This window comes from Poecile atricapillus, chromosome 20 (genome assembly GCF_030490865.1).
Source record: "Poecile atricapillus isolate bPoeAtr1 chromosome 20, bPoeAtr1.hap1, whole genome shotgun sequence".
Taxonomy (NCBI): domain Eukaryota; kingdom Metazoa; phylum Chordata; class Aves; order Passeriformes; family Paridae; genus Poecile; species Poecile atricapillus.
Window position 1 is genome coordinate 10,554,630 of NC_081268.1, and position 27,406 is coordinate 10,582,035.

The window sequence follows — 27,406 nt, forward strand, 5'->3', positions numbered from 1 at the left end:
ATGAGTCCATAGCATGCTGGGGCACGTTGCCTGGGGTCCTTGTAAAGACGAGAAAGCAGCGAGGTGCTCTGTTTCATGATGCTCAGCAGAGCTGCAGGCCCACACCAGGTCTTAGATGGGCAAGGCTGGAGAGCCCGTGGGGCTGGAAGGCCAGGCCGACCCCAGCCCCACGGGCTCTCCTGGCTAGCGACCGAAAGACGCAGACCTGGTGGCCTTGCTTCTTTCCTTTCCGTTGTCGGGAGTTTTAAAAATGGATTCTGCTCTGCAGCCCTGCAGAATGGTCCCTCAGGAGTGCCAGAGAGACAGGCTGGCACCATGGAGCCAAGACAGCCCTGGGAAGCTTCCACCCCACTCTGAACGTCCTAGCGCCCACCATCACCCGAGCTGCACAGCCTCTCCGCGGCACATCATCCCCACCGCCCCAGGAGGAGATGCATGTGTTCCCCATAGGCAGCTCCTGCAACTCGAGTAGCACTGGCAGAGCTGACGTTGCCATCCATCGCAGCCACCCACGATACTGCAACCCCACAGACGCCATGTGAGACGCATAAACCACACAGACACCTCCGAGCCGGCACATTGCGTACAGACCCGTGTGGAGGTGCCCAGGCCCCTTAGCCCCCGCAGAGCCACCCTGCCAGCCCCAGGCACAGTGACACGCGCCCCGCGGCACCGCCCCGCCACGGCCGGCGCTGCCCCGTGGGCACGGTGCCACGGCTGGGCCACAACCGAGGGGCTTCCTGGAAAAGGTCACCTTTTCAGTGAAGGATCAGCTGTCCCAAAGCCAAATGCTTCTTGGCTGAGAAAGAGCCTAGTTTTTGGCCCAAAAGAACCAAAAGTAAGGTCAAAGACAACTTTTTTTTTTTTCTTTTTTTCTTTTTTCTTTTTTTTTTTTTTTTTTTACCTAAAGGGAAGTTGATATTTTCTACAGCAAGATCGCATTTAGCTGGAATCCTAATTTTTAATTGAAAAAAAAAGCAACCCACAACAACAAACCAAAGTTCTTCCAGAAAATCTTCCACCAGCCAGGGACTACCATATGAGCCCAGTTAGGTTGAAGTCATTTTTAAAGACATTAAGTTCTTGTCTATATTTTCTTCCTGGTTGTCATTTAAAGTTTTTGGTGCCTTCACTTCACTTCCATACCTTAACATGTTTGAGTCTCTTCTACGGTTAATATTGATTAATTTCTTGGCTTTATAATGTTTGGTTTGGGGATTATTGCACCATCCCTGTAACATAATTTGCCCTAAATTACTGATATGTGCTTCTAGCATTAGTCCTACTTTAACATAGTTTTGATATGACCGTTTTCTTGCTTTTTTTTTTTATTTTCCTTTTTTGTTTTAATTTTAATTTTTATTATTAAAAATTGCATGCATGAACTTTACACAGAAAAAAAAAAAAAGTAAATGAGAATGTTACCCTGTGATAACTCTGTGATTGGAGGAGATATGCTTTCAAATCAAAAGCCATGCTCTTGTATTTTAATTTTTCTGGCCAGATTGCCCATTTTGCTTGGTTGTTTTAGTGTTTCCCACCCCCAGAGCTGTGCAGAGAGGCCAGAAGGCCCCAGCCTGCCCTGCTACACCACCACAGCAGCCACACGAGCACCGAGGCACACACACTCACACAGGCACACTCTCCTTCTTCCACCCCCCTCACATCAGGCAGGGTGTTTAACAAAGGACCTTTCTTCTACCTGTTCATTTTTGTATCTCCAGTTCCTCCTTCTCCTCCACCAGTGAGTCACCAGCCTCTCCCCTTTCCCAGTCACCTCTCCTCCCTGGGGGAATCAAGCCCCATCCCACGAGCTTTTCACACCTCCCAGCAGCTCTGCCATGGAAATAACTGCATTTAGCTGGAATCCAAATTTTTCACCAGGAGGGGGTGGCTGCGCCCGATTTTGGGAGAGAGGGGTGTTTTTTGGTGCGCTGATGAATAGCCACAAAAAGCTCCCCCAGGGCAGCAGAGTGACACCGGGATGCCCTTGGCCGCTCTCTGCCAGTGGGTGATGGCCAAGCTGTTGTCCCTTAGCAAGGCAAGGCCGTGGCCAGGCATTCCCAGAGGCTCCATTGGAATCCTGGCAGTGGCCGAAGTGGCGAGGTGACCCCGCGGGTGTCCCCAGCGCGGTCCCGGGGAGACGGGAGCGCTCTGGCTCCCGGCCCTGCCCCAGCGGCTCCGCCGAGGGGAGCACAAAGCCGGGCTGGGCAGGGCAGCCCCGAGGAGCCCACGCCAGGCTCGGGGGGTGGCAGGAGGCAGGGTGTGCAGCACACAGGGTAGCCACAGTGCCAGAGCTGCCGGCAGCGCCGCGAAGGCCACGGCCACCATCGACCAAAGCGGGGCAGGTGAAATCTGTCACCGAGGAGCCCCCCTGGAGCCCCTCAAAACATCAACCCTCCTGAGCAGGGTGGTGCAGGGGCTGGGAAAATGTCACTGGAGAGGGTCTGTGCTGCGGTACACGAGACCCACAGGGACCCTTTCCTGCCCTGGCACCGGATCAGGAGCGCACAGAGCGGCACAGGATGCTCCGGGCCACCTGCTCCCACAGCAGGGCTGGACTGGGCTTCCAGGCCAGGGTTTGGAGTTAGGAGAGTGGAGCTGGGAGAGGAAGGGAGTGTGGAAGGAGAAAGGGAGGAAATAACTGCCCAGCTGTAAATTCCTGCCTGGGGAGGAAGGACTTTTTTTTCTTGCCCATTGGTGGGTATTTCTGCTCTGCCCCCTACTTGCTGATGGGACTGCAGCAGGGGAGGGCTCTCCCATGGCCCCTCCCATGACAAGCCCCCACATCTGGAAGGAGCTCAGAACCCCCAATCCAGGCCACAATCCCAACACAGGCCGTACTTTCACATTAGCAATCAACGCCACACTTTATCACGAGTCAACCACACCACACATCTCACCTGCATGAAGGGATAGTCACGGCAGGGTCATTCAAGCAAGGAGGTGAAATGCCCTGGCCTCAAAGCACAGCTTGATCTGGCACCAGAGAGTGCCAAAACCCAGCCAGACCCTCCAAACACAGGTTCAGGCGTGGGCTGGGCTGATGAGTCACAGGCTTTGTTTTGTAGCCCTCCCAGAGCAGAGAGGGCCTGGTTCAGCGGGTGACGTGGCAGCCACGCTCTGCAGAAGCTGCACCACGCTCCTGGTGTCCCCTCTGCCCAGCTCCAGGGTGCTTGGAGAGCGTCAGCAGTGACCTCTGCACAAGCGTGGATGGCACTGGGAAGGGGACCTCAGCCAGCAGCAGCTCTCAGGGCGTCGCTTCACTCCCAGGGGATATCCTGTAGGGACACATGGGATAGGAGTCACAGCGGGGACGAGTGCCAGAACTGCCTAACACTTCTTTCTCCTTGTCTGTCTATTTGTGTGTTGCAGCAGTATCACCCCACCGACATCACTGGCCAGCTCAACCTCTCCGACCCCTCAGTCAGCACTGTGGTGTGACCTTCTCCCCGAGGGCCATCAGTCCTTGCCCAACACAGTAGGAAGGCACAGCCAGGACTGCCTTTCCAGGGACACTGATGGGTTCTTCTGGGTGAGATGGGAGGAAAGCATCCTTCATCCATACACAGTGACTCCATTGTATATCCCCCTCCCTTCCTAAGCCTGCTGCCATGCTCGTGCCCCAGGAAGCACGGCAGGACCAGGACAAGGTTTGGACTTCACTGTACAGAGATAATTGCTTCCAAACAGTGCCACGATAATCAGAATTGCCACCGGCTGGCTCCATGCGAGGGGGAAGGACTGCAGAAGGCACACGGTGCCTGCTCTCCCATGGTAGCAGGGAAGAGCTGGTGCCAGACCACAAACGCGTGCTTCACCTCACAGACTGCAGCCTTCTGAGCACACGCAGCCCTCAGACGTCTCCCACCGCCTGGAGGGCTCCGTGCCCACGGTCCTGAGCAGCTGGAGCAGCCAGCTCCTGGTGCGGCAGGTCGGGCACAGGTTCCTGCTGTGCCGACCCTGCGGTCTGCAGCAGGGGCTGGAGGATGTGCGCTCTGCTCCCTGCAGGGGACGGGCCCTCCTCCCTTCCCTGCCGTGCCTGTGACTCGGTCCCTGGCCGTGGTCCGGCCGCAGCCCTCGCCCCTGTGCTGACCGCGACCTGCGGAGCCCTGCGGTGCCACCCCGGCTCCCTCCTCTCCTGCACAGAACACATCCCCAGGACCTGGCCACGGCCAGCATGTAGCACTCACACAGCAGCTCTCCTGGCCAGGAATTCTCCACGGAAAATGGCTCTGGATGGTTGCACTGACCTCTACCCCAGCTCCACACTGCCTCAGCACCAGCAATGCAAGGAGAGATGCTGCGGGCTGCTCTCTGCGGTGCCCCGCTGCGGTGCCCAGGCTGGCTCAGGGCAGCACGGCCGGCCCTGGCGGCTCCCCTGCCACCCTCACCTGCGGCTCCAGCTCGCAGCAGCTCCCGCGGCAGCCCTGAAGCCCCAGCTCACGGCGCTCCATCCGCCTCAACCTGGAGACGTGGAAAGCAGATCCCAGTTCGGGAGAAGGGAACCGAACGAGCCAGGCTGAGCCCGTCGCACCCCGCACCCCCTTCCCCGGGCCCGCACGCCCACCCTGAGCAGCTCCCGTGGGCGGAGGCAGCGGGGGTGAGCAGCTCTGGACGGGCAGCATCGCATCCCATCTGCAGGAAAACCCGCCTGCAACGTGGTACCCAGCGGCACGAACTGCCTGCCCCTGCCCAGGCTGCCCCCCAGGGCAGGATTTTCACATGGCAGCTGAGCATCGTCCCACTGACTGCTGTGGCTCCATCAGTTCATTAGCTCCAGATGAGAAATCGGACCCATTCTACTTTATACGTCAATGTTACATTAATACCAAGTTTTTGCAAGAGCTCAGTAAAGTCTAGACTGGATCATGAAGTGATTTATTCCAGAGCTGTGTGCCTCTTTCTGTCTCTGACTTCTGGCAAAGCTGGCAGGGAACCCTGTAGTGAATCAGAGCCTCACCCAAGCCTGTGGCAGGGTCTGCAAACAGTGGAGGGACAGGAGGGGATGAAGAAACCAGCAGGGAGGAAGGCCAGGGGATAGAGCGGAGACTGGGAGGGAAAGGGCATCCCCATTCTGGGATACTCAGGTGACAGAGCCTGCACAGCCAGGGGGGGACACCGGCCCTGCAAACAGCAGCACCAGGGCAGCTGGCCCTGTCCCACCTCCATGTGGGGTAAAAACAGCCCCTGCCCCACGGGAGAGGAGGGGGAAGGAATCTGGCCCTGGAGCAGCACACGGGGCTGGTTTCTCCCTTGAAAATAAACATGGGAGCAAGCCACCACTGAGGTGACACTTGGTTTATTTCTGTGTGATTTACTGATGCTCTGACTCCTGCCACATCCCTGGCAGGTCCCAGTTCTTGCACGGGCAGGAAATGGAGTGAACAAGCCTGGTGGTCACAGCATCTCATTGTGGCTCTGATCTCCTTGCAGCAGGTAAGAGATCAGGCCAGAAAGGGCTGTTGTTTTTCCTTGAAAGATGTTTTTTGTCACCCCAGCTTGTTGCTTTGCCTGCAGCACAGCTCCAGATCTTTCCAGGCCATCTCCCAGCATGCTCACGAAGCATTTCCAGCAGCATTTCCACAGGAAAGGGAAGGAGCAGGACAGGGAGGTGCAGGGGCAGCCCCAGCCTCGTTTTGTGGGTGATGGGAGGTGAGGCAGCAGCCAGGGCTGCTGTAAAGGGCCTGTTTGTCCCCACTCCCAGCACTGAGCTAACCCTACACCTTTCCTTGGGATGAGCTGTGGCCTAGGGAAAAGCTGTGGAGGGAGAAACCACTGCAGCCTCACCCATCCCTTGGCAGCTCCTCTGCTGAACCACATCAGTGGCAGCTCAAGGCTCTTCCTGGCCCTCACCCTGAACTTCAGCCTCACCCTAGACCTTGCTGGCTGAGCCTTCTCAGCACCAGCATTCCTGACTCAATGGAAAAAAACTATCAAAAGGATCTTTCTGCAGGCTGCCCTGTCCTTGGGCAGCACTCTGGAAGGTCTGGGATGGTCTGAGAGCCCCGTGAAGGCTTTGGGATGCTCCAAAGCATCCAGAGGTCTTCAGGTATAGGGGGGCATAGGGAGAGCTCTGGGGTACACTGAGAGGAAAGCAATGCCTGCCAGGACACAGAAACCAAACATGGCACTTGGGTGCAGGAAACACCAAGCCAAGGAGTTCTGAGGGCACAGAAGGAAGCACTGAGGCTGCTGGGGTCACTGAAGGCAGCCAGAGGTGCAGGGGGCACCAAAGGGCCCAAGGAGCAAACTGAAAGGCACACAGAGGCTCCTGGGCTGCACCAAAAGGCAAATGGGGACTCCTGGGGTGGCCTGAAAGGCACCAAGAGGGATGTGATGTGTCCTGGGACACACACAGGGACTCCCAGGCTGCACCTAAAGGCACCGTGAGGCATATGGGGCATCCTAAACCCACACTGAGGGGACTGGGCAGCACAGGGGGCAGGATGAGGGGAGCAGGATCACCTGAATGCCCCCAGGAAGGGAATATGCAGATCTGAGGGTGGCTTTGGGGACCTTCCCAAAACACTGAGAGCATTCGTGGTCAGTCTGTGCCCTTCAGGGAGCTGAGCTGGAGGCTGCTCCCCCCTGGCACCATCTTGGGGGACTCTGAGAAAACCTAAAGCAATTCCAGGAACAGAACTTCCTCTCGCTGGTCCACAGGGGTGAGTTTGCAGCAGGTGGGTGCAGGCCACTGGAGAGGGGCGTGGATGGAGGCCAGGACAGAGCCTGGCTGAGCCCCTCAGTGCACCCTGCAGACGTGGGGTCTCCTCCAGCAGTGGGATTCCCGGCGCAGGCTGTGGTAGAACACCACGAGCGAGCCCAGCACGGTACAGAAGAAGATGCTGGCGATGAAGGAGAAGGGCCCAATGATGAAGAAGGCGATGTAGTGCTGGGGGGACAGCGAGCTCTCCTGGCACTGCCTGAAGGACTCCTCCCCAAAGGCCATGATCGGATACTTGTTCAGCTGCTCCGGAACTCTGCAGAGAAGCAAACTCTTCTCTGGAAGAGAAAAGCGGTGCTGGAGGGAACACTGGGCAAGGCAGGGGCCAAGGACAGGGGGATGGCAGGATGCACGGGATGGAGGAGACCAGGGCAGCAGGACAAGGGCCAGGGTCACCAACATCACCCATGCCCAGCTACAGAGGGGGAACAGTGAGGTTCAGGAGTCACCTGTGTGGGGTGGGATGGGATGGGATGGGATGGGATGGGATGGGATGGGATGGGATGGGATGGGATGGGATGGGATGGGATGGGATGGGATGGGATGGGATGGGATGGGATGGGATGGGATGGGATGGGAGGTGGGCACAGTGCTGGAGGGGGCACAGGAAGATGGGTTTGGGGCAGGATGGCAGGTGGGGCAGCAAGGGGGAGGGACTGGCTCCCAGAACACAGATGTGGGGAGCAGTGAGCAGCCAGCCTGGAGACACCACAGGAGGTCCCAGCCAGCACAAGTGCAGTCACACATGCAAGCTGGAAGCAAGCAGGAGAGGGCAGCAGTGGTGGGAAAGACTGTGCTGGCAGAGCTGTCTTTCACTGAGGGTCATGGGGGAAGAAATGCAGGATGAGAACCAGGTTCATGAAGGCTTTGGGGAAGGCACTGAAAGCGCTGCACCCTGGAGGGGCCAGCAGTGATGTGCACCCTGACACACAGGCTCCACTTGCTCCCTCAGGTGCCAGGTGGCAGGACTGGTGCCACTGCTGGGGACAGCACTGGGACATTGCCCAGCTCCTCTCCAGGCCATCCCTGCTGGTGACCAGAATCAAAGCGTGGTCACAGCTGAGACCCAGGGCTGTATCCACCCGAGCAGACGCAGGAGCTGGCACGACCTAAGGCCAGGTTCTGGAGAAGCTCACCCAAGGGTGCTGACCAGCCGAGCCCTCAGGGAGCTGGCAGCCGGGCTCTGGGTCCCTCCCAGCCCTGGCAGGGTGAGCAGCCAGCACGGAGCAGGTGGGGGCTGGAGGACACAGCCCTCTGGGCACTCACCTCGCACTTTGTCCCTGTTGTGGCTCAGCCAGCGCCAGAGGGGCAGGATGCCGCAGCTGCACACCCAGGGGTTGTCCTGCAGGAGAAGCGCTTGGAGCTGGGGCAGGGCGCCCGGCACCCCGGGCTCCAGCTCCCCCAGCCTGTTGCTGCCCAGGTTGAGCGTGGCCAGGCTGGTGAGGGGCAGGAAGGTGTCGGGGGTGAGCAGGGTGAGGCGGTTGTGGCTGAGGTCCAGCTCCTGCAGCTCCCCGAGCCCCAGCAGAGCGTGGCTGTGCAGCAGCTCCAGGCGGTTGTGCGCCAGGCTCAGCAGCCGCAGCCCCGGCAGCGGAGGGAAGGAGCGCGGCCCCAGCACCCTGATGAAGTTGTAGCCGAGCCACAGGGCGCTGGTGTTGGTCGAGAGGCTCCAGGGCACCTCGAGGAGGCCCCGCTCTCTGCAGTCCACCTGTCCCGGGGAGCAGTGGCAGGCGGCCGGGCAGGCTGGCGAGGGCGGGGGGCACAGCAGCAGCAGCAGCAGGGCCAGCGCGGGGCCGGGGAGCCTCCAGCAGCCCATGGCTGCCCCCCGGGGCACAGAGAGCTCCCTGCCCTGCTGAGCTGGGTCACGGACAGCTTCTCTAGAGCCCCACACCTCGCCCAGCCCCCCGGCCCTGCCCGGTGCCCTGGGCTGAGCCCGCCGGTGCTGGTCGGAGGCGCTGGGCAGCTCTCGGCTCCCTGCAGTCACTCGTGTTCATTCCCCTGCTCACCCGGCTGCAAACCTCAATGGGGCTCTGCTCCCGGACCCGGTTTTCCTCGGGGTGGAGCTGCACTTTTTTCAGCAAATATTTTTGCAGTGATGCTTGCCCTGCAAGGTGTGGAACCGTGCCCGCGTCCCTCCCTCCCCCAGGCACCGCTCCAGCCAGGTAAGCGGCCAACTCTGCGTGGCCTGGGATTAACTGCTTGTGTGTGCTGTGGGCTGAAGAGCTGGAAATCAGCAAATCCAGATCCACCTCTGAGCCTCCATCCTCGCCAGGGGCATCCCCCACGGACATGCTGCCTCAAAAGCCATGGACAGAAGGGTGTATGGGCCCAGGACCCCCATAAGTGGCTGAGTTACTGGGAAAAAACACAACTGGGCCAAATCATATCATTTGCAGGTCTGACCCCATCTCACGTGCTGTCCCACCGTGCCCAGGGGTCCTCAGTGGGGAGCTGTGCTGGGAACCACAGCCCACCCTGCTGAGCCCAGCCCTTGTCCATGCAGGAGACCAGCAGCCATTCCAGGATGAGGAGGGCTGGACTGGATGCCACGGGTCACCTTTCTCCTTCCCAGAAGGGGAACACGTCTGTGTGCACACGGAGGGTGGCACAGGAGCCCCCCGTGAGAAGCACAGCAAAGCTGAGCTGGCTGGGCTGCAGCCACCCCAAACTGGTTTGCTCTCCCCTCGTCACGGCAGTGCCAGTTCCATGGGGCTCAAAGTCTGCCTCCACCCTGTTTACACCCGCTTCAAAGCTGCTGAGGGCTGCTGAGGAGAGGTGTCACCTCCCAGTGCCACTGCCCCGGCACAGCTCAGGGGGATCAGGGGTGGCAGGGGACACAGCTGGCAGCACCTCACCCCGTTTCCAGCCAGACTGGGAGCCCAGGGCAGGGACACTGTCCCCACTCACATCCATCAGCACCCCAGTGGCCACGGTCCCAGAGGAATCCCTGTCCCTCTGCCCCCCGGCCCAGGGGCTGGATGGGCAGCAAGGCAGGGCACAGCTGCACCTGAGAGCAAGGCCAGGATGTTCCCAAATCTGGGACAGAAGCAGCAGGCAGAAGGTTTAATAATAGCATCCCGAGAAGCTTTGGTTTGTTTATCAATCCTGCAGCAAACTCGCTTTGCTGCATTAATCCCCATCTGGAAATAATTCACAGGAATCCTCCAGCCCAGCCCAGCCCCAGGGCAAGGGCACAAACCCGCTGCCATGTGGAGCTGCAGCCCCAGCTCATCCCAGCCAAAGCCTATATGGACACATGGATTTTGAGGGAATCCTGTCCTAAAATGCTCTTCCTCCTCAGGAGCTGCATTGCCCACTGCCTGCATCCATCTGGACTCAGGGGACAAGTGCAACATTCACGCCATAAATGACCCAAACCACTGTTAAAAACAAGGACAGAGAGCCGTGGGTTTGGGCTCTGTGGGAAAGCTGGGACCCAAAGGTGCTGGGCTGAGCACAGAGCTGCTGGCACCTCTGCAGGGAGGGATGGACCCTTCCCACACCCTTCCCACCGTCCACGGCTGAGTCTTTGGGGAGAAATGGAGACAGAGGGGAAGGTGCATTAGGACTCAGCACCAGCTTTTATCCATTCCTTGAAGGCTTTAATTTCTTACATGTTCCCAGGTAATTAAAGGTCCAAGGCAGGACTCACACGGGATTTCTGAACCACACCATACCTCTGTCTGCCCTGGGGCACCCCAGGTTTGTTCTTCTGGGACTGTTTTAGCTGGAACTCTTTTATGGCAGGTGACACCAAGTGGCAGAACTGTGCATGAGCTCTGTGCAGCCGTGGGTGCTGTCCGTGGCTGGTGGAGTCCCCTGGCCGCACAGGGAACATGTGAGCACCAGGACAGCCCAAGAGACACAAGATTCCTGCCAGCCCCAGGAGACACAGGCTGGGGTCCCCTGCCCAGCCCTGGGGGGCTCCTGGTGCTGGGGTATTGCAAGAGCTCATAAATCACACGGAAAACAGAGGCAAAAAATGGGTCTTGAGGAAGAACCGCAAGAGCTGCTCAGACAACACCAAGCCCTGGCCAAGAGCTGTTTCTGTACCACCCTGTGCACCCCAGCACTCCCAGTTTGGCCCCTGTTAACCCAGAGCAGCTGCCTGGTCTCGTGTCCTTGCACCCTGGTCTGGAGTCAGGCAGGGAAAGCAGGGAAAGCCATGCAGGCAGCAGGGCACAAGTGGAAAAACAGCAGCAGGGTTTGTGGGTGCCTGTGTGAGAGGAAAAGGTCAGGCAGGAAAAGCCAAACCTGGCATGAGCCACAGAGCACGGGGCCAAGCAGGAGCCTCTTGAGCTCAGCTCTCCTCCCACACCGGAGCTGGAACAACACTAGAGGTTTCCTAACAACTCTCATCCTCAATTTCAACCGTCCTGCTATCCCAGTGCCAAAATTTCTCATGCAAATGGCCAGCAGAGCAAACACTCCCAGCACAGCAATCCAGCAGGGCAGGTCACTTCTCCCCTCACCTGCCACAGGCAGAGCTTGCCCCAGGCCAGGATTGCCGACAAACACGATCAGGATGTGCAGCCCAGCAGGACAGAAATGTCTTTAATAGACGTGGAGCTCTCAAGGTGCTGGAGGTGCCCCACGGTGTCGCTGTGCCGGGCCCCGTCCCCTGCCCGGGGGATGCTCGGTGCCCCTGTCCTTGCTGCAGAGCCACACACGGGGGAACGGGCACGGGCCAGGCCGTGCTCGGGGACCAGAGAACGTCTGTGACAGCCGGACCAGGGTTCTGAGTAGCCAGCAGGCCAGATGGGCAGGATGAGGGCGCGATAGCATCTTCATCCCCCGCTGCCGCACCCCAAATCCCGGTGGGACGGACAGGAAAGCCCTGCCCGGGCTGAAGCCCCTGCTAGTCCGCCAGCACCGCAGTCCACACGAGGCTCTGAGGCTCGGCAAAGGTCCCCAGCAGCAGTCCCGGAGCTCAGCTCTCCAGCGCGGCCGTGACCCCGCAGCACAGGCACAGCCGGCAGCAGCCGCGCCGGGGGAACAGCGCGGGGGTCCCGGGCTCTCGGCACGGCCCCGCCGGCTGCTGGGTCACCGCGGGCTCCTTGCAGCAGCCCTTGGGAGCGGGGGGAGCCCTGCCGGCCGGCCGCGGCTGCTCCTTGTCGGCCTTGACGGCCAGGAAGGTGGCGAGGTCGAGGTCGAGCATGGTGACCCCTCCGCGGGGCGTGGGGGTGTTCTGGCGGCACTGCGGGCACGGGATCCAGCGCTGCTCGTTGCTCACCGCGTCCAGGCGCTTCAGGCACGCCTGGCAGAACGTGTGGCCGCAGTACAGGCGCCGCGGCAGCCGCACGCCCAGGTCGTACGAGGAGTAGCAGATGATGCACTCGACGCGCTGGCTGCCCCGGCTCGGGGTGCGCGAGTGAGCCCCGACACGAGGCTCCAAATCCTCCGGGCCGGGGCTGCCGCCGGCCTGGGACATGCTGGGGAGGGGGTGACAGGAGGGGTCAGGCCGTGACTGGGGGTGGGTGTCACCTCCGAGTGCACCCCACGGGTGGGAGAGGTGGGGACCAGTCCGTGTGGTGGTTCCCAGGAGCAGCGGCATCCCTGCTTAACATTCATCCCTGCCCGGCATCCATCCCTGCCCGACATCCCTGCCCGACATCCATCCCTGCCCTGCATCCATCCCTTCCCGACATCCCTGCCCAACATCCATCCCTGCCCTGCATCCATCCCCGCCCGACATCCATCCCTGCCCGGCATCCATCCCTTCCCGACATCCCTGCCCAACATCCATCCCTGCCCTGCATCCCTGCCCTGCATCCATCCCCGCCCGACATCCATCCCCGCCCGTCATCCATCCCTGCCTGCCGTGCCCAGCCCTGCCTGGAGGAGCAGGAGGAGCTGCCGCTGCTCTGCGTTGTCCCTGCACCCACGGGGGATGTGTTTGTCCCGGTGCCACACCGGGAGCTCTGCAGGGATCATGGGTTGGCCAGACCTCAGCAGCCTCGGGCTCAGGGTGCAGCCTGGGGCTGGGGGAGCGTGGGGTGAGCAGGGGTGAGGTGCCTGGGTGGGCTGGGGAGCAGCACTTGCAGACCAGGCAGAGGCACAGCCCCACTCCTGCCCAGCCCCGGGCTGTGCTGGCACAGCTGTCGGCAGCAGAGGGTGGGCACAAACGGGGAGGGGGCTGAGGGGATCCAGCCTCACCTCAGGTGGGATCTGGTACCCACCAGAATATTTGCAAACTTCTCCTGGAGGCCACCAAGACTCTGTTCCCTTTCCTTAGGTGACCTCAAGGGTTTTAGTGCACATGGGTACCCCTCTCCTCCCCTCCTCCCAGTCACCCCATCCCTACCTGTCCTGAGATGCTTCCCAGGGCCTCGGGGTTGGTAGCAGAAGGGCTGTGCTGTCCCGGGGGGCTGTGGCAGTTCTGTGGGGAGCATCAGGGAGCTGAGCTGCCAGCCAGGTCCCTGTGGCTGCCAGTGGTCGTGGTAGTGGGCACGGGCTCACCTTTCAGGGACAGGTGCTATTGGATCTGCTGCAGGGAAGCCAAGCCCGGGAGATTGGGTTACAGGCACCCGGGTAACAAAGAATTCTGAAATCCAAGCCCAGGAATGGTCATTAACCATCACCCTGTGCTTCACTAACAGACGGAGCTGTCCCTGTGAGGCCAGGGGGCTCTGGGCTCCACCGTGGGCACGTTGGATATCATCTGGACCCGGGCAGCAGCAGCAGAGTCCTCCACGTCCTGGGCCAGCCTCCCCAGCCGAGAACATCTGGGCAGATGTTGGCCAGCGGAGACCCCATCGCGCTTCAGCCCACACATCCCCAGGTCCGGGCTGCGGGGACAGCTGTGGCAGGAGTGGGAGGGCACGGTGGGGTGGCAGGGCTGGGACTGGTGCAGGGACACTCCGATCCGGGCTGGCAGTGCCCGGTGTGTGGGGTGGGGTGACCCTGCCCTTCCCTGGGGGCTGCAGGCTCTGGTGTTGGGGCTGGGTTAGCAATGCATCAGGCTGGGGACACCCCAAGGTGCAGGACCCAGGGGAGGTGACAGCGCTGGGGAAGTGCAGGACTCTGTCCCCGCAGCTGTCCCTGGTCCAGCAGCGATGTCACAGCCCTGGCACGGAGGCTGCTGCAGGCTGCAGACGGGAGCGTGGTACGGGGACAGATCCTTTTCTCTGGGAGGAGAAAAGCCCATCCTGGAGGCAGGGCAGGACAGCCAGGACACCCGGCAGCATTCCTGCGTGGAGCAGGAGCGGGCAGCAGCTCCCACTGCAGGCAGAAGCAGCCAGGGAGACAGGCACGGCTCTCCAGTGCTGCCTCCTCACCAGCAGCCCTCAGCTCGTGTTTCCAACACTCCTCAGAGAAGGAATTGGGGGTTTTGGAAATGAAGATCCCCACAGGGTCACTGAGAGAAGGGCTCACCCCCTGACACTGGTGCCTGTGAGCCAGGGAGCAGCTCCAGCAGAGCAGCACCTCTGGGACACACATCCCGGGACAGGACCCTGGTCCAGCCCTGCCAGAGGCTCCTCGAGGCAGTGCACATGGGCTGTGTGTGCCCCCGGGCCCCCAGGCAACGGGGTGGCACCCAATGGCACCCCAAGGCATGGCAAGCACAGGCCAGTGGGGCCACTTTGGGACAGGGCTGTGCCAGGGACACCGATTTTGGTCAAACCCATTGGCCCAGCTGGAACACTGGGCAGATCAGGATCCAGCTGTGCCCTGGCATGCCGGGGTACCACCGTGCCTGCCTGTACAGCCCCTCTGCTGGGCACCCCCGCACAGCACAGGCAGGGTTTGGGGCAGGGGACACAGGGACGGTGCATCTGCCATGCTGACACCATGAGCCCTGTCCAAAGCCCTCCTGGAGCCAGGAACGGGGAATCATAGAACAGTTAACATCAGAAAATATCTTTAAAATCATCGAGTCCAATATCGGGCCAGCACCACCACCAGGGTCAGCACTAACCATGTCCCCAGCTGCCACATCAACACGTTTTCTGAACACTTCCAGGGATGGTGACTCTGCCACGGCCCTGGGAAGCCGGTGCCAGGCCTTTACAACCCTTTCAGTGGAAAGTTTTTCCCTAATATCCAACCTATCCCCTGGCACAACCTGAGGCCATTTCCTGTCACTTATTACTTGGGAAAAGAGATGAACCTTCAGTTCAGTACAGCTCCTTTCAGGGAGTTGTGAGGAGCAGTAAGGTCTGCCCTCAGGGAAGGCAGATCTGCAATCAGCAGCGACACACATGGATAAGAAACGTGTTTTCCTGTTCCTAAACTCATCCCCGGGCGCTGCAGGGACCTTCGGCACCGCGGGGAGGGAGCGGCACCTCCGGGAGAGCAAAGGTTGATCGGGATGAGCCAGAGCTCCGCCACCCACGCTCCAGAGGCAGGAGGGGACAGCGGCCCAGAACAATCCCCTGCACCCCTGGGCACCTCGGGAGGGTGAGCACAGCCAGGGAGCACCCAGGGGACTCTGCACTGCACCCTCCCCTGCTCTCCCCGTTCCCTGCCGCTGCAGTTTAATCATTGCCCGGTGTCTGGCAGCAGCGCCGGCCGCTCCCGCCGCGCTTGGCACGGCCCCGGGGCCAGTCAGAGCGAAGGGCAGCGGTGACACACGGCTCATGCTGCCCTGCCCTGTCCTGCCCGGGCCCCAGCACACCCTTGGCCAGAGTTTGCCGTCCCCAAGCCGCGTGTCCGTGTCCCGCAGCCGGGGCTCGCACGGGCCGGGCCGCCCGAAAGGAAACGGGGGCGGATCGGCCGCTCTGGGCAGAGAACAGGGAGCTCCTTGTGCGGGGCCGTGTCCCTGGCAGCCTCCCCCGGCCGCCGCACAGCGCCTGGGACCGGCCCGGAGGGACCGGGATGAGCCTGTGCCCAGCCCAGAATAACCCTGGGATTTCAGGAGGGATGGGCTTCCAGGGGGGTCTGTGTGCTGGCATCCACACAATGCCGGGCACACAGTGCTTGTGGGGTGCAGTGGCGAGTTCCAAGCCATGGTGGGCTCCCATTGCTGATGGACTCCCGGGGGGTCACAGCCAGCCCGGGCAGTGGCCCAGAGCCCACCCAGCTGGCCCAGCCAGGAACTTCCCTTTGGCAGGCCCTTCTCAGCCCCTCCCAAGGACAAAGTCTTTCCAGACAGGACAGTCTGGCAGGGCTGGGCAGTGTCCCCAGACAGGCAGGAACGCCTGGGCACTGCTGGAGCCAGGCTGGCACTGCTGGACCGAGGCTGGCACTGCTGGAGCCAGGCTGGCACTGCTGGACCCAGGCTGGCACTGCTGGACCCAGGTTGGCACTGCTGGACCCAGGTTGGCAGTGGGGCACCAGGCAGCAGCCAAAGAGCTCAGCACGAGCTGCTGCTGCCACGAGCCAGCAGGGCAAGAGTTAAGCCTGGTCTGGAGACTTTAGCACTGCCCTTACACACCCACCAGGGAAAGCAAGCGAGCAAGAAGTGACACGGGAATCCCAGAAAAGCTTGGGTGGAGGAAAGAGGCACACCTTGGCAGGGCAGGAGAGGGCTGTAATTTTATTTGCAGCACCCTGGAGTCATCTGCAAACACAGGCGCTCCTCCCAAGCCCCGGCTCCCGCAGAGCAGGCAGTTGTGCAGCCGCTGCCGCCTGGCAGAGCAGCTGTCCCTGGGACGCCAGCACCAGGGAGGGACGGCAGCACCACGGCGGGACATCAGCACAACAGCAGGCTTGTTCCAGGTCGATGGCAGCAGCCCCAGCCGACAGCCCAGCCTGGAGGCGCCCCAGCTCCCTGGGAAGAGCCCGCAGGCTCCTCCCGCCTTCCTCCAAGCCCAGGGAGTTGCAAAAGGCGAATGCTGGGGCTCTGCATCCCCAGCAAAATGCCCCAGGGCTGCCCCACTGCTGGAGCTGGGCCAGCCCTCTGCTCTGGAGCTGTCCCTGGGATGCAGAAGGGACAAGAGGTTGTGCCCAGCGCCCCACAAGCCTGGCAGGAGGAACAGAATGGGGCTGGAGGTTTCCTGGCACCAGGATGTTAATGCCCACATCCATGCTGTGCCATCAGTGCTGCCCTGGAGCACAGCCAGACCTCTGCCATGCTTTGGCTGTCTGTCTTTCCTGTTTCTGTCCCTCTGTGCCATGGGCAGTGTGGTGAGGAGCAGGATCCAGATGGAGTGTGGTGCAGGGTGCCAGCAGCATCCCCCTGATGCTGTGGGAAGGGGGATGAATCACTTCTGGGGAGGTGGGTCCCTGTTCCAGCTGGAGCCTTGTCCTTGGCTCCTCTCCACTTCTCCAAGACAGTGACAATGATGTCCTCCATGCACACAGGGCTGCCAGCATCCAAACCTACCCACGAGCAGGTGGACACCGGCCAGACCTTCCCAGGGTGGAGGTTTCCCAGCACGGGGGTGGTGGCAGGGGCTCTGTGCAGGATTGCAGGCTCACAGTGCTCCCCCATCTCCAGTGCAGTCACTTCCTGGTGCCATCTGTCCTGGCACACATCATTCTCAGGGCTCCCGGGCCCCGTGCCCCACCTGGCAGGAGCCCATCACCAGCACATCTGGCTGCAGAGTTCCCACGTGTAAGCAGTGTCAGTCCAGCCAGTGCCAGCTCTGCCAGGTGCCAGGGCAGTTCCCGGGCTGCCCAAAGCAGCAGCCATGTCTCTGTGGCGTGGCCTGGCCCCATCCCATGGTCAGCACATCCCGGCTGTGCAGGGAGGGCCCTTAGGAGATGACACAGCAGCACTTGGGGCAGCAGGAGCAGCACCTGCAGCAGCCACACCGCCTGCCAGCCCCCTGCTCCTGGCCCTTGGGTGCCTTGTCCAGGGTGACGGTGTAGAAGGAGGCAGATGAGTCCCCATTGGGCATCCTCAGGCTGGCGTAGGGGTTGTAGGGACGGGACCAGGACTTGTCCGTGGAGATGGTTGGGCTGTTCCAGCCGTTAGCAAGGTCTGGCTGCTCCTCCTTGCCACGGGAGGGCACGGCTGCGGGGTTGGCGATGATGGTGGGCTCATCGCTCAGGTAGCGAGTGATGAAGCTCTGCTGGAACTGCTCCCGTGGGATGTTGACGCTGGCGTAGGGGTTCTGCACGGTGACTCCACGATCCATCTCCCTGCCCCTTGTGAGCACAGCTGGCCTGGCTGGCACTGCCCACCCCCTGCGGGACACAGCCCCCGTTACCCCGGGCTGTGGGGGTGTCAGTGCTGGGGTTGTTCCTACTGCAGGGCAAGGGACCCCCGGCAGACCCCACTGGTTTGGGGGTGCAGAGCTGCGGTCCCCACCCCCTGCCAGCCCCAAGGGACCCTCACAAGGCACACATGGAGCCAGCAGAGCCAGGAGGGGAGGCAGGAGCGGGGCTGCAGGGGGTGGGCATTGGGGGGCAGGAGGCGGTGCTGAGTGGGACACAGAGTGCAGGTAGGGCAGTGGGGTGGGGTGAGAACTTCTAGGGGGATACAGAGCAGGAGGAAAGGGGGTGCAGGGGAGCGGAGAGGCGGAGGGAAGATGGGACAGGACAAGGGCAGTTGGGATAGGGCTTGGGGACGGGGCAGGCGGTGGGAGACGGGGAATCAGGGCTGGGGGTGCAGAGGAAAAGGGGGGCAGGCAGGGAAAGGGGCTCAGGGGGCAGCAGAGAGGACACGGACAAGGTGGGGGCAGCGATCCCCCCGGTACTCACCGAGAGCGCGGCTCCGGCCGCTGCGGGGCCGCTCTGCCCCGGCTGCGCTTCCTCCTGCACGGACCGCCCCGGGCGGCGCCGCCCCGAGCGACAGAGACAGACAGACAGACAGACAGACCAGCCCCGAGAGACCGGGGCAAGAACACCCCACACCCGGCACCCACCGCCCGGCACCAGCACCCACCGAGCAGCCCAGCCCACCGGCCACTGGCACAGGAGCCGCAGGGAGCTGGGCACCCACACCCGGCACCGGACACTGGGCACTGGGCAGTGGACAGGGACACTGCTCATGGGGCACTGGGACCAGAACTGAACAGGGACTCTTGGCACTGGACAGGGGTAGGGGGCAGTGGGAGGTGGGCACTGGACAGAGGCATTGGGCAGCAGGCAAGGCCACCGGTACCGAGGCACCAAAGCAGCACCAGCCACCGGAACGAGGAGCTGAGTGCCAGCAGTGGATACCAGCACCACACAGTGCACAGTGAGCCCCACACTGCAGGCAGTGCCACCGTGCCCTGAACCCACTGCCAGGACATCTGACACCGGTACAGCCACCAGTACCATCCACAGGCACCAGCAACTGGGCACTGAGCTCTGGACACTGGCACCAGCAGTGGCATGCACTGGTTCTGGGCATCAGGCAGGGACGGGGAGGGGGGCACTGCGCTCCAGGACTCAGTGGGAACCAGCAAAGCCCGAGCTCCAGGCGCTGGGCACAGGGCACTAAGCACCAGTCCTGAGCAGTGGGCAGGGGACATCAGCTCTGCACCCTCCGGCAGCCCCAGGCTCTGCCGGCCCATGGGCACCCAGGTCCCTCAGGCAGCCCAGGGTAGCCCTTGCCCGGCTGTGTCTGACCGTCCGGCCCTGAGAGTTAGGCTTAGGCTTAGGGTTAGGCTTAGGGTTAGGCTTAGGGTTAGGGCTAGGCATCCCAACGGTGGGGCTGTCCCTCCTCCAGCTCCTCCCAGGACTCTCCCGGGCAGCAGGAATGAAAAGCTCCGAGCCGATGCCGTTGGTACGCGTGTCCCCGGGGCTCCCGGGCGGTGCAGTGCCTGGCGCGGGCACAGGAGGGTGGTGATGCTCTTTGCGGTGCCGGAGGATGATGAAGGGCGGCGCTCCCCAGAGCGGGAGGCTTTGCCAGCCGCCGAGGGGGAGCTCGGTGAGCCCCCAGTGCCGGTGGTGGCCGCTCCCCGTCCTGGGGCCGGCTGAGGGCTCCGCTGGAGCTCAGGAGAGCCCGGGGGCCGCTGTGGGGAAAGGACACAGCGAGGGGTAGGGCCGGGCAGAGATGGGAACCCTCAAATCCAGGCTGTGTGAAGTGTGAGGAAAAATACACAACTTCGGGGGTCAAATAAAATGAGTGTTTATTCAGGAAAAAAGAAAAGGAAAAAAACCAAAGGGGAGTGAGGGATAATGGGAAGGGGAGAAAGAAATGAAGGAAAAAAAGAAACCCTGGGTCTGAGCATTAAGGAGTCCTCTGATCGAACCGGCGTTTGGCCCCAGTGCAGGAACTTTATGACACTGCAGCGAGTGCAGCTAATCTACGCTCGAATTTATATAAATATATAAAAATAGAGGTAGAGCGAAGTCTGCAGTGCCGGGACCCGGCCGCAGCCAGCCCACAGCCACAAGTGACAGCTCTGAGGGGCCGGCTGCCCCTTTTATACCCTCGGTCCCCTCAGTCGGCTGGAGCTCCGCCCCCGTGGTCTCTGCTGATTGGTGCTGACAGATGATGAGGTAACGCCTCTCATCCAATGGGGAGCTGCCACTGGGGTTGGTGGCGGGAAAATTCATCCCTGGTCTGTAGGGCCTTTGGAACAGGTTAAAAATCCCTTGGGAAATTCATCCCTGGTCTGTAGGGCCTTTGGAACAGGTTAAAAATCCCTTGGGAAATTCATCCCTGGTCTGTAGGGCCTTTGGAACAGGTTAAAAATCCCTTGGGAAATTCATCCCTGGACTGTAGGGCCTTTGGAACAGGTTAAAAATCCCTTGGGAAATTCATCCCTGGTCTGTAGGGCCTTTGGAACAGGTTAAAAATCCCTTGGGAAATTCATCCCTGGTCTGTAGGGCCTTTGGAACAGGTTAAAAATCCCTTGGGAAATTCATCCCTGGTCTGTAGGGCCTTTGGAACAGGTTAAAAATCCCTTGGGAAATTCATCCCTGGTCTGTAGAGCCTTTGGAACAGGTTAAAAATCCCTTGGGAAATTCATCCCTGGACTGTAGGACCTTTGGAACAGGTTAAAAATCCCTTGGGAAATTCATCCCTGGTCTGTAGGGCCTTTGGAACAGGTTTAAAATCCCTTGGGAAATTCATCCCTGGACTGTAGGACCTTTGGAACAGGTTAAAAATCCCTTGGGAAATTCATCCCTGCTCTGTAGGGCCTTTGGAACAGGTTAAAAATCCCTTGGAAATTCATCCCTGCTCTGTAGGGCCTTTGGAACAGGTTAAAAATCCCTTGGAAATTCATCCCTGCTCTGTAGGGCCTTTGGAACAGGTTAAAAATCCCTTGGGAAATTCATCCCTGGTCTGCACAGTTGTGGTGTGGAGGAACAGGGCCTTTGGAACAGGTTAAAAATCCCTTGGAAATGCTGCATGCTGTTGGTGAGGGATTTGTCCTGGGGCTTTTAAAACTGAGTCACTTAAAATGAATCATTAAACTTACAAATAATGTATCAATAACAACCAATACATGAGCAAGGGATTACAAAATAGGTATAATGCTTATTAAAATTGTTAGCTTTGTTAACAAAACAATTAATATTCAATTAAAACATAAAGAACACCCAGTACAACTCTGTAGTGACCTCATGTAACTCGTGGAAACTCCCTGTACAAAACTTGTACAACAACACTACTCTGCAACATTCTAATGGCTCCAAACAGCAATTTCAAATAATCACACATGCAAAAGCCAATTAAGGGGCTTTGTAAATGACAGAAACACAATCTCCTGCCGTAGAGCCCAGTTATGCGAGGTTTTCTTCGAGGCTTTTACCTTTAATTGCCAGCTGCCTGCTCATTAACATCAGAGTGAGGCCCGGGGTACAGAATGAGGGGTCACTGGGAGGCACCAGTGGAGTGAGAATCACATAAAGGGGACCCCACGGGTCAGTGTCACCCAGTGAGGGGCATCCCACTGGTGCAGCTCTGGGGGGCAACGTAGGGAGCACAGAGCAGGACCCAGGGGCAAAGCTGCCAGAGACGGGAGGTTGGCAGGGGGATGCTCAGTGCCAGGCTCTTCCCTTGGCAGGGGGATATTCAATGCCAGGCTCTTCCCTTGGCAGGGGGATGTTTAATGCCAGGCTCTTCCCTTGGCAGGGGATGCTCAGTGCCAGGCTCTTCCCTTGGCAGGGGGATATTCAATGCCAGGCTCTTCCCTTGGCAGGGGGATGTTTAATGCCAGGTTCTTCCCTTGGCAGGGGGATGTTTAATGCCAGGCTCTTCCCTTGGCAGGGGGATATTCAATGCCAGGCTCTTCCCTTGGCAGGGGGATATTCAATGCCAGGCTCTTCCCTTGGCAGGGGGATGTTTAATGCCAGGCTCTTCCCTTGGCAGGGGACGCGGCGTTTCTCAGGGCTGGCGAGTTGGATACGTGACCCCGTGTCCAGGCTGGCATTAACACCGACATGCGAGGAGTGGGCCGGTGCCTGGCCCGCTGCCGGCCGCTCCCCGGGCTGCAGGAACCAGAGAGGAGCCGCTTTCCTTATCGCCCTCCCGCAGCCCCCTCCGTCCCTGTCCCCTGCGGCTCCCGGCCCGGCCGCCCCCGGGTCACGCCGGGCTTGGCAGCGGCTCGGGGGAAGCGAGCATTGTGGCTGCCCACTGCGGCCCGGCTGCAGGAGAAAGCAAGGATTTCCTGGCCTGGAGCAAGTCCTTCCCGTCTCCTCCCAGCTGCCGAGAGCCTCGGGGCTGAGCGTGGGCTGTTCCTAACAGGCTTTGGACCAGGAGGTCCACGCTCCCCTGCACGGAGCTGCTGCTGAACGTGCAAAGGAAGCAGGAGGCTGCCCGGATCTGGGCGATTCGCCTGGCAGTGCCAAAACCTCCCCTTCTGCTCCATGCTACCCATAAACAAAACCCCTGGCCAGGCAGAGCCTTTGGCCAGCCCCGAGCTGTTCCCCTCGGTGCTCGTACATTCTCACAGTGTGCCACGGGCACAGCGGCAGCTGCCTGGCCTTGTGTCCCCGCACAGGGACTTTAGGGAGGGCAATTCACCCATCGCCGAGCTCAGCCCGAGCCCGTGACAGGTCGGTGCTGTGGGATCTGTGTCCATAACCTGCAGCTCCCTGTGCAGAGCCAGCAAACAGCCCGGCACATCTCCCGAGGCTAAACCCTCACACAGGCACCTGGAAAAGGGGCTGTACGAGCCCCAGCTGGGGCACTGGGCTGGGCAGCTCACACACACGGCCACGTTTCTTCCTGCTCAAATGTCCTCAGCCGAGGCGGGGGCAGCTGCTGCTCCCACCCCCGTGGGCGATGCCGCGGCTTCCGCTGTGCCACGACCTTGTGCCGAGACTGCACCTGCCGATGGTTTTTTTTAGGACAAGGGCTGGTTTCCTGCTGTATTTCCGTGACTGAAAGTTTCCAGTTCTGGGCATGGCTGTGGCAGAAGGGCTGCCACTCGTCTCCTGGCCTGGAGCATCCCCAGCGCTTTGCAATCCTCTCCTTTGCCCCTCGCCCCGGGGATGGGTTAGGGATGGCACCGTCCTGCCCCGCTGAGGGCTCGGCCGTGCCCATCTGGGGTTGCTCTCCGCACGGGGAGCCGGCAGCTCCCAGCTCCCAGCCAAGCCCTTGGCTCCGGCTCTCTCCCAGCGGAGGTCTGGTTTCTGTCCTGCCGGCTGCTTGTCCTCCCCTGCTCCGAACAGTCCCCGTTTGTTTGGCTCCCGCTGCCGGCTGGAGCCGGGGCCGCGTGCCTGGGCCGCCTGTGCACAAGGGCTCCTTGTTCGGTGCCTCCCTCCCCGCTCGCTCCCCGCCTGCTTTAGCAATTATCCCAATTAGCTGTGCCCTGTCCTTGCTCCCCCGCGGACCCCGCTCCCTCTCGTACCCGCCGCTGTGCCGGAGGGGCGATGCCTGCCACCTTCCCGGCTGCGAAACGCGCAGGCTGGGCACAATCCAGGTGCCTGTGGTCCGTGCGGAGCCCCAGGACTCTCCTCTGTCCCCTTTGGCCCTTGAGGAGGGTGAGGAAGCTGTGCCCAGCCTGCAGCTCCCGGGGTGCCACTGGCATCGCCTGGGTGGGCGCTGCCCGTCCTGCCCCAGCCTTGGGGGGGGTTCTGCAGCCACGGCCGCACCATCCTCATCCTCATCCTCATCCTCATCCTCATCCTCATCCTCATCCTCATCCTCATCCTCATCCTCATCCTCATCCTCATCCTCATCCTCATCCTCCCACAGCCGGGCGGGGGCGGGCGGGTAAAGGTTGAGGTTTCCACTCTCTGGGGAAGGCTGGGGCAGCGGAGGGGCCTTTCCACAGCAGTTCTGGCAGTGCCGGGCCCCAGGGCCACCTTCTCTGTCCCCTGAGCCCACGGAGAAGCCGGAGCGCAATCCCCGGGGAGATGCCGGCCACAGGAGCATCCCCGCCTCGTGCATCTCCCAGGCTGGAAACGCAGGGCAGGCAAAGCCCCGGCTCCTCTGCCCAAGGCAATGCCAGCCCCTGCGATGGTCCCAGCCCCTGCCACATCCCCGAGCAGGGACACAGCGGGGACACAGCGCCTCGGCAGGGACATCGGCAGGCAGGGCCAGCAGCTCCCGGGATGGCTCCGAGCGCCCTGCCCGCTCTGACAGCAGCCCCGGGCTCCCGGCCTTTGATCTTTACTGCTCGAGCCGGGCTGTCTGCTCCCATTTGCGTCTGCCGAGGGAGGGCTGCGAGCACCGGGCTGGCGCAGGCTGACAGCCCCTGCTCTGCTGCACAGCCTCCTCCGCAGCCCTGCCAACCCCGTGTGCCAGCCCCGAACCCCGCGTGGGCACCGGGGTCCTGCAGAAGCCAGGGCTGGGTGAGCCCAGGCGGGTGCGGGGCTCCCAGGGACCCTCTGAATGGGTCCCTCGCTCCCAGCTGCCACCCACGGCAGCACTGGGAGTTCACCAGCTCCAGCTCGTGCCGGACCCACTCCCCCTTCCAGCCCCCCATCCCCAGCCACCCCTCTTCCCCCCGCTGCAGCTCTCCCACCGCACGCTCAGACCGAGCACCGAGAGCAGCCGCAGCTCCTGCTCAGGGTCCCGCAGCCTCTGCCGGAGCAGGAGCCGTGCCCAGGGCCAGCTCCCAGCTGTGCACCCACACAAACCCTCCAGGGGGGTTACAGGCACGCAGGGAAAACAAAATCCTCAGCTCAAAGCTCAAATTCACCCGACTGAGGCAGAAATGCAGCCACGGTGCCGCACACACGAGCACGGGTCACCCAAGCGAAGGGCCAGCAGGAGAGCCGGGGGTGCTGCCAGCGCTGAGAGCGGGCACAGGGGAGCACATTGTGCCCTCATTGTGCCCTCATTGTGCCCTCATTGTGCCCTCCGCTCCTGCAGGACAGCACACTGGCACAGCAGGATCCCAGCACCCGCAAGCACAGCCTCGGCCGTGGGGCTGTGGCCAGAGTAGAGGGGGCAGGCAGGACTCTGGGTCCCATCACTCCCTTCAGCGAGGTTTTCCTGCAAAAGCTGAAATTACGCTGCAGAATTGAAGCTCTGCCTTGGTCTGGGCAGTTCGGAGCCGTGTCCCAGCTGAGGCAGAGCCCAGGAAGGAGCAGCAGGACTTTGGGCACGGCGGTGCCCGTGCCAGGACCACGCTGTCCCCCGGGCACCTCGAGGGGACACGCGGCCGCCGCTGCTCCTCCTCCCTGACCCGATTTGTGCCCGGCATCCAGGCGAGCAGCGCTGGCAGGGTACGAGCGCCGGGCTCTCCCGGGGAGCCAGCACAGCAAACGCTAAATGTCACCGCAATTACAGCGATGGCACCGGAGCTGCTCCTCCAGCCCTGCACCGCCCAGCCCGGGAAGGAGGGCTGGGACAGCGGCTGCATCCCAGCTCCGCACATGCTCTGGTTTCTTCCGAGCCTCCAATCCCTCGGGCTCTGTTAAACCCGGCATCAGCTGGGCTGCACGGGCTGCGAGAGGCTTCTGCAGAGCTGCCATTTCTATTTCTGGGCCAGCCCTGTCCTGTTTTCCTTGGACACAAGGTGTTTTCTAAAGGAAATGGGTCTTCCTTGCAGCCTCTCCCCCCTGAAATGCAGCTCTAGGTCTTTGTGGTCACCCGTGCCTGGGCCAGCAGTCCCTGGAGAGCTCCAGACCCCCCTCATTCCCCAGTAGCACTGCAGGACTTGGAAGGAGTTTCTGACATGGCAGTGCTGCTGTGGGGTCACCAACCAGAACTTCTCCTTCTCTGGGGAGTCCATGGGACTGTGCCTGTGTGGGGCTGGGGGAGATGCAGCCTGAGATGAAGGAGGAGGCTCTGATGGGAGCAGGGCCTGTGGCTCAGTGTGTGGCCAGAGTGTCACTCTGGACCTCATGCAGGGCAGCTTTGAAGGACATCCCACCACCTCTCCCTGTGCCCTGGTCTGCTGCTTGACCCTCAAAGAAATAAAGATTTTCCCTGTGTAGCTATAGGGAAATCCATCTGGAATTTCCCATGTCCTCGCTTGTGGATCCCCATCCTCCCTCCCTCCTGTCAGGAGGGAACTGTGGAGAGCAGTACATCTTCCATGAGTGCTCTTTCCTGGCAGCTGAGCAAACCCAGGTCTGCAGGCAGGGAGCTGGTGGGGAGGGGAATGAAGGTCACACATCTGAGGAGAGAGGATGTGGATCTGGCCCTGGCCCCTTGACCTCCCCTGAACCCATGTGCATCCCCCTCCTCCTGCTCCCTCCTCCTCCTCAGCACAGCACCAGCAGGGTGGGCCCCCTCTTCACACCCAGGGTCATAGAAGTGGCCACAGTGTTAATCACTAATAGAAAAAATAATAATTAAGCCCCTTGGGGTCTGTTGGACCTTTAGGAACATCCATAACCTTCAAGCAGATCAGAGTACTGTGTGTGCATCCCAAGGTTTGTGTGCAGCTTCAGACACTTTGGGGATCTTCTGAGCATCACTTCTCTCGTGCTGGGGTCTCTGTGGGCAGCTGCAAGCACAGAAAGCAGCCATGAGAGCCCCCACCATGGCATTAGGATTGTTCTGGAAGCACCAGTGGTCAGGTCCTGCAGCCAGCCCACACACTGCTTTAAACAGCAGCCAGGGAACAGCAGCAGCTGGGGCATCCCTCAGCTCCCAGCTGGCACCAAGACACTGCTGCTTGCTTGGCAGATATTTCAGCAGCATCCCTCCTTCAAAATGGTGTTTGCTGTGTCTGGGCAAGCTGCACAGACAGCTCCTCTGGTGGTTTTGGTGGAGCATTGTGGAGGATGAGAGCTGCTTGTGGCCACCTCAGCCAGGCCTGGAGGGTCTCAGCCTGGTGCTGATCGTGGAATGATGATGGACAGAGCCCAGCGGCACCCCGGAGGGACGGCACACACGGGGACATGGCCACATGTCCACCCCATTCCCCAGCAGCTCCACTGGGCCCCCTCAGACACACCCAGGTGTCCCAGCCAGAGCACCAGCCCTGCTCGGGGCTGCACAGATACCAAAATACCAACTGCAGCCCCGGCACCCCCTGAGGGGGGACACCGGATTGCTCAGGGACTTGTGCAGAGCTTTGGGAGCCCCTGTGGGCACCCAGAGCTGCAGATCATGAAACAAGGTGTGAACAGATGTGGCAAGAAGAGCCAGGAAGCTGAGGCAGGGGAGAAGGAGCAAAGTGCACATCCAGCATCCCAAGCTGTGACAGGACAGAACTGGCTGCAGGACCTGAGCTGAGTGGGGACCCGATTCCTCCCCCATTCTGCACCTCCCGGTGACTGTAGGGCTCCCTCAGGTGCACACTGTTCCCTGACCCTTCCTGTGCTTCCTCACAAGGTTTTGAAGGATGAGATTATTTCAGTTTGGGTTGAAAGCAGAGATCTTGGTGGACCAGCTCAGCAGAGGAAAAGGAAAGCTCTGAACTGAGCATGCGAAGCAGAGGCAGAGCCATTGGGGCAACAGGAAGATCCCAGCACCTTGGCACAAACATATTCTTATTCAGCAGAAAA

At 60.9% G+C, this 27,406-nt stretch overlaps 4 protein-coding genes across 7 annotated transcripts in view; 1 reads left to right on the forward strand and 3 right to left on the reverse strand.

Moving 5' to 3' along the window:
- Positions 1 to 4,862, forward strand: part of GRIN1 (glutamate ionotropic receptor NMDA type subunit 1) — a 39,166-nt gene extending 34,304 nt beyond the window's left edge. For 3 of the 4 annotated variants that reach the window (XM_058853903.1, XM_058853905.1, XM_058853906.1), the window contains one exon: positions 3,376 to 4,862. In XM_058853903.1, coding sequence (XP_058709886.1) covers positions 3,376 to 3,444 — 69 coding nt within the window. In that variant the 3' untranslated portion in view covers positions 3,445 to 4,862. Of the gene's footprint in view, positions 1 to 268; positions 1,472 to 3,375 lie in introns of those variants that run through there. The other variant, XM_058853904.1, reaches the window with a different exon arrangement.
- LRRC26 (leucine rich repeat containing 26) lies at positions 4,862 to 8,790 on the reverse strand. The gene is made up of 2 exons (XM_058853902.1): positions 7,994 to 8,790; positions 4,862 to 7,005 (listed from the first exon to the last, which is right to left on the reverse strand). Exons 1-2 carry the CDS (start codon positions 8,538 to 8,540, stop codon positions 6,746 to 6,748), a joined length of 807 nt encoding a protein of 268 aa, XP_058709885.1. The 5' UTR covers positions 8,541 to 8,790; the 3' UTR covers positions 4,862 to 6,745.
- Positions 8,791 to 11,654: 2,864 nt separating this feature from the next.
- Positions 11,655 to 12,155, reverse strand: RNF224 (ring finger protein 224). The gene has a single exon (XM_058854031.1). It carries the CDS (start codon positions 12,153 to 12,155, stop codon positions 11,655 to 11,657), a length of 501 nt encoding a protein of 166 aa, XP_058710014.1.
- A 4,032-nt stretch (positions 12,156 to 16,187) lies between these two features.
- CYSRT1 (cysteine rich tail 1) lies at positions 16,188 to 18,527 on the reverse strand. Its single transcript, XM_058853653.1, has 2 exons — positions 18,314 to 18,527; positions 16,188 to 17,797 (listed from the first exon to the last, which is right to left on the reverse strand). Exon 2 carries the CDS (start codon positions 17,746 to 17,748, stop codon positions 17,365 to 17,367), a length of 384 nt encoding a protein of 127 aa, XP_058709636.1. The 5' UTR covers positions 17,749 to 17,797; positions 18,314 to 18,527; the 3' UTR covers positions 16,188 to 17,364.
- Positions 18,528 to 27,406: the final 8,879 nt, after the last annotated feature.